A 5,779-nucleotide genomic window follows, 5' to 3' on the forward strand; every position below is an offset into this window, starting at 1 on the left:
CACTTATTTGCATGTATCTCTTTTACATGAAGGGTAGATACATAAAACAATAGCAAAAATAGTTATGGTATAATCTTTCATCACCCGTAGAGTATGAAGAGACTCATGGTCTGGGAACATCAGTTCGTGTTCAGCGGCGGAACTTAACGCAGCGCTTTGCCTTGTTACCAGAGCGAAGAAACAATAATAAATTTCTACCCCAAGTCAGAATCGAACCTATATCGATCTCAAAACAAAAAAATAGAACAAATACATTTTTCATTAGTCGCTACACTTTTCACTATACCCTCATTAAGACAGTTCTAATAAATAGCAACAAACCAGTTCAGAGTCCGCGTCTGCGAACATGTAAACTTGGAGGAAGCCCTTTTGACAAACTTTGTATCAAATACGTATTAAAGTAGCTGATGCAATTTATATTTTAAAATGTTTGTTATATTATTTTATGGACCTCATTGAATGCAAATATGCGGCATACTCGTATACTCGATATACTCGTACATATCGGTTGTAATTATGTTTTTAATTATTGTTAAATTAAAGTTCCTGGGCGTGGATCGTGGCGCAGTGGCCCAAGCGCGTAGCTCTAAACGTAACGGTTGTGAGTTCGATTTTCACACAGTGGAATGAATTAATATTTATTAATTTCCTTGCCTCGGAAGTTCGGAAAGTGGTTCACCGAGTATCCAAGCACTGCCACCTCTGCCTGGCAGCAGGGGGGTCCTGCTGCCTGCTGCTGCTGTGTGCGGGTCGCAGCGTGAAGCTGATTTTTTAATATATTTTATATTACAAAAATAAACAGGAAATTCAAATAAAATCGTTTATTTCTGTCATGTACTTTATTGCGTTATGTCAAAAAGGTATAATTTATTAACCAACGACGCAAAAAGAGGAGTGTTATAAGATTGGTCTGTCTGTTAGTGTGTCTATCTAAACCACCGCAACTCGTGAATGAATGAATCGATTTGAGTGCGGTTTTGTCGAAAACCTTGTTTACCGGGGTGATTCTTATATCTATGGTTATTTTAAAATAGGATAAGCAATTTAAGAGTTACAAACAGTGATATTAGAGGTAGTAATTTTTGGAATGAGGGTTTTTCTTAATCAAAAATTTAATTTTCTCATCTTGATTTTATATTTTAAGCTTGTTGTAGTTGTAAAATTTACAACAGCCCCTCACCTATGGATTTAATTCCAAGTTCGTAGATCTGAAATAAAATAACAGGTATATTAATATCAATAACAGATAAATAAGTTATAATATGTTTTAAATTGGTCGAAAATTTTACTCTACTATTTTGTTATCTGCTCTTAACTAGAATAAGAAAATGACAATAAATTATTCTCTTGTTGCGCTTATGGTCAGATGAAAAAAAAATGTTATTTATTTATTTTAAAAACAAGCAACTTATACATAAAGTATTAATAAGCATTTACTAAGGCGAGGCTGTCGTGGTGCAGGGACACAAGGATGTGACCTGCAACGCGATGTGGGTTCGATCCCCACTCGGGGGAATGAATTATTATTTTTTTTACATATATTTGTTCTGGTCCAAAGGCAAAATTCTAGCATTAAGTTCCACCACTAACGCAATGAAAAACAAGCAATGTCTCGAAAAAATCGGCAGAAAGCGGAGAACGAAGTGTCTTAACACCAGGTTCCTTCCTGCCTGCTATATACAAACACCAGGTTCCTTCCTGCCTGCTATATACAAACACCAGGTTCCTTCCTGCCTGCTATATACAAACTACAGCGTAGTTTAAACTTACATTAATTGAAGGTGGTGTAGAAAGCACGTAGATGAGGGCATCCACGACGTCTTTTACTTCCAATTGTGGTGCATCTGCAAATTCAGGAGGAAGCATAGCAGTACCAACAACGCCGGGAGAGAGATTCTGTAATATTTTGAAATGTTAATAAATCATATAAAAATGTGTTCAATTTTCAATTCATTTAATTCCATTCTTACTGTGACTTTGATTTTGCTTTTATATTTAGCCAGCTCTCTGATGAGGGCAATACTGAAACCAGTTAGTCCATGCTTCGTCGGCGGGTACACGTTCGTGGTCTGGAAGACTGGGATGTAGTGACCGGTCACACTGAAACAAAAGGACTATTATGTTGGGAAGTGGACGGAAGTGGATACGCTATATCTCCAAAAATCGTGTGGAGAAAATCAGAAAGTGTAGAACAGAGTGTTTTAACAATAGGTTCCCTCTGCCTACCTTTTATCTGCGAGATACGGACAGATATCTGCCGTGCGATCGAATGGCCGATGGTCAAAGCGGAGAAATGAAAACAAATAAATCCCACTACTAGGAATCGAATCCACAACTATCAGCGACAATCAGACACTATGCCACTGTGTCATATTGGCTACAATTATCAATTATTGTATTATATTTACCTATTCATATTGATAATATGACCTTCGACGTTCCGTTTCCTCATACTAGAGACTGCATGCCGCGTACACAGTATGAGCCCCTTCATGTTTACATCTACCGTCATTGCTACAGCATCGTCACTTACTTTTTGATCTCCATAATCTGTAATTAAAGATATATAAATATATATTGTTTTTTTTTTAACCTGACTTTGTAATGACAGGCTTCACGTAAAATTTTTAATGTAAACACGTATGTAATGGAAAAAAAAATGCAGTTTAAATATGTCTGACACTAGGTTTCTTCTACTTACTCTCGCACATAGCGGGATACAGCGTGAAGGTGAAAAATAAGACTAAATTTAAACTTACTTAGTCAAGCAGTTTCATCACTCATTTATTAATTATCGTCAGATTTATATATATATATCTATCTTAATTACAAAAATCAACACAGGCCAATCAAATAATAAAAATCAATTAATGTAATATTGTAATTAACATACCAACTTATATCATTTACATAAAGTCTAATTTTAAATGGTCTACTTGTATGTTATATATGAAGACAAGTCCTTTTATATATATACTAGCGACCCCCTTGCGGCTTCGCCCGCTTTAACTACTGAATTATTCATATAATGTATATTTGCAAAGCACTTAAGATAATGTGAAAATTAATTAAACCCTAATGCAATCCGCATTTTCGTAGTTTTAATAAGGATTTTCCAATTGTTTTACACAGCAAGGGTTTTTTAGTTGGTACCGTAATTTTAAATCTGTGCTACTAATGACTATTTTTAAACGGAAGAAATTAAAAAGAAAAACCTACCTACTAATAACTAATACAAAAAATATGAAACCAAATATATCGCGCTGAAATAATACATTTAACTGAAATTATCCAATATGTGAAACGCATCTAAATCTTCTTTGCTATAGAGGCAGGCGGGTTTGTTTTCGAGCTTGTGGTTAATGCTATTAAAACAGCTACACCGGTTGGGTAGGCACTACGTGGCTGCCTGTGAGGAAAATTAAATAGAATGCATCGGCCGGGAATCGAACCCGGGCCGCCCGCGTGGCAGGCGAGCATTCTACCACTGAACCACCGATGACTGCTCATCACGCGCTTGAGTATAAATAAGCAAAACGTCGCGAGGCGCGTTTCGCAGCAAGGATGTATTAGTATTTTAACAACTTCTAAAGTACTTATTAAAATGAAAAAACAGTAAAAGACAGTTCATCTACATTAAATGGCCAACGTAACTAACATACTTATTTATATGCTGAGAGTAAGGCATAAGTAAAACTTGAGTCGGCACAGCTGATGAGTTAACGGCGTGATGTGTCAACAATTAAATGCGTTTTTCTCTAAAACTATTCACAATTTCGAAATATTGTAAAAAGCAAATTTTATCTTCGTTTAACGTAGAAAATTAATAAAGTATTTTAAAGGATAAGGATTAATACCATTATGTAAAAATATCCCTCACAATAAAAAATATATTGAAATTACTATTTTTAGACAGAAATATGATCACTACACGTTATCCTTAAAAGATAAAAATATGCTCTCGCGGACTTTTTTGTAGATCTTATTAAGAGGAACAATACTCCAGTACATTGTTTCATGTAGTACTTACCATTAGAGTAGCGCATGCGCGAAAGTGTCTCAACGGGTAGGACTTTATACACATTTATCGTATTTATGTTAATTTACATAGGAATGTACAAATAATAAACTATATATAAACCTTCTACGAAAAACACTCGACTTAATGTTGAAGACCGCATCAAAATCCGTTGGCTGGTTTAGAAGAAGAAGAGTTAGAAACAACAGACAGACACGAAAAGCGACTTTGTTTTATAAGATATAGGATAGATAATATATTAAATAAATAATTTTTACCAGTAATAGATCCCGGAGATACATAGGCAGCATTGTTAACAAGAATGTAAGGGCCCCCTAGTTCCGAGTCAATCCATTCGAAAACTGCTTTTATTTCCGCTTCTTTTGAAAGATCTACCTTTTGTGAATAAATTTTTCCTTTACCAGTCACTTTCTGTGCTAATTGCTGCAAGAAATATTAAAATTTTGTTAGAAATTTACGAGTTACATTAGAATATGATATATATGTGCCATGTTAAAATGAAGCCATCGTGCTGCAGCGGCGCCAAGGTGTGACTGTAACGCGACGGTGGTGGGTTCAATTCCCACTCGAGGAAGTGAAATATTTATTTACGCTTATATTTCCATTTCTTCGCTCTGTTGTCGAGGCAAAGCGCGACGTTGAGTTCTACTATTGAACAGGCAATGCTTCCAGAATTCGGCAGAAAGTGGGAAACAGAGTGTCTTAACACTAGGTTCCCTCTGCCTACCTTGCTGTGTGCGGGATGCAGCGTGCAGCTAATTAAACTTTTTTTTTAAAACATAGAGTAGGCAGTGAAACCGAAAAACCTAGTTTTAAAACATTTCATTCCATTCTTTCCGCCAACTTTCAAGACACTGCCTGTAAATTGTCGGAACTTAAAGCCACTGCATTAATAGATAGCGCGGCGTTGAGTATGAAAATAACATTAAGTAATATGTGATGAATTCGAAATACAACGCACAATCGTCGCATAGATAATATAACACACGCGGCAATATAACTATTAAAATTAACACTTACATCAATCAAATGTTTTCTTCTGGCCAAACCGACCACTTTGAGCCCCATGTTGGCAAGACGAAGGGCAATTTCAGCCCCAATGCCAGAACTAGCTCCAGTGACCACAGCCACTTTGCCCATCCAACGATCCATGTTTTGAATATATTTCTTATATTTTATATATAATAAATATATATTTTATATGATATATTTCATGTAACTCGTGACAACCAATATATGCAAGAACTAGAGGACGAATGGAGTGCACGTCGTCATCCTTTACTTCTTAAGTTGCCTGGGAATTTGTGTTATAATTACATTGCATTGAATCATCTACAAATGAGGTAAATATATTTGTTCGTCTATGAATAACTAGCGAGCAAAATCCGGCTTCACCTAAACTTATTTTTATGTTATGGGAAGTTAGTATTCAGTAGGATTCCGTACTTCAAAAGGTAAAAAAAGGAAAGTACCCTTATAGGACCACTTGTCCATCTATCCATCTGTCAAGATCATTTACCTCGAGATCACGTGAAGGTATCAAGCTAAGATATATATCAAATATTGAGGATAATGGTCCCTTGAACCACAGTGTAATTCCAAGATACGAGCACTTATCTAAAAAATGCAGCTAAATCGCTTCGATTTAGCTGCATTTTAAAAAAATGTAATACAAAAATTTATAGGTTACTTCCCATGGACCTACAGTTTTAAAATTTCGCACTTAACCTGTTTTTTTTC

The 5,779-nt window shown here is 35.6% G+C and overlaps 1 protein-coding gene across 1 annotated transcript; it reads right to left on the reverse strand.

Moving 5' to 3' along the window:
• Nucleotides 1–806: 806 nt before the first annotated feature.
• Nucleotides 807–5,308, reverse strand: LOC146540239 (farnesol dehydrogenase-like). Its single transcript, XM_085197726.1, has 6 exons — nucleotides 5,060–5,308; nucleotides 4,297–4,462; nucleotides 2,409–2,550; nucleotides 1,971–2,100; nucleotides 1,771–1,896; nucleotides 807–1,208 (listed from the first exon to the last, which is right to left on the reverse strand). The coding sequence occupies exons 1-6, from the start codon at nucleotides 5,189–5,191 to the stop codon at nucleotides 1,164–1,166; spliced, it is 741 nt and encodes a 246-aa protein (XP_085053852.1). The 5' UTR covers nucleotides 5,192–5,308; the 3' UTR covers nucleotides 807–1,163.
• Between the last annotated feature and the right edge of the window lie 471 nt (nucleotides 5,309–5,779).

The sequence above is a fragment of the Heliconius melpomene genome, chromosome 2, assembly GCF_056956725.1.
Source record: "Heliconius melpomene rosina isolate 202511_hmr_F chromosome 2, ASM5695672v1, whole genome shotgun sequence".
NCBI lineage: Eukaryota > Metazoa > Arthropoda > Insecta > Lepidoptera > Nymphalidae > Heliconius > Heliconius melpomene.

Coding starts and splice junctions, on each gene's coding strand:
- LOC146540239 (XM_085197726.1), bottom strand. CDS start 5,191: ATGGATCGTTGGATGGGCAAAGTGGCTGTGGTCACTGGAGCTAGTTCT. Junction 4,463..5,059: donor GAAGAAAACATTTGATTGAT/GTAAGTGTTAAT, acceptor TATTTCTTGCAG/CAATTAGCACAGAAAGTGAC. Junction 1,209..1,770: donor CTACACCACCTTCAATTAAT/GTAAGTTTAAAC, acceptor ATTTTATTTCAG/ATCTACGAACTTGGAATTAA.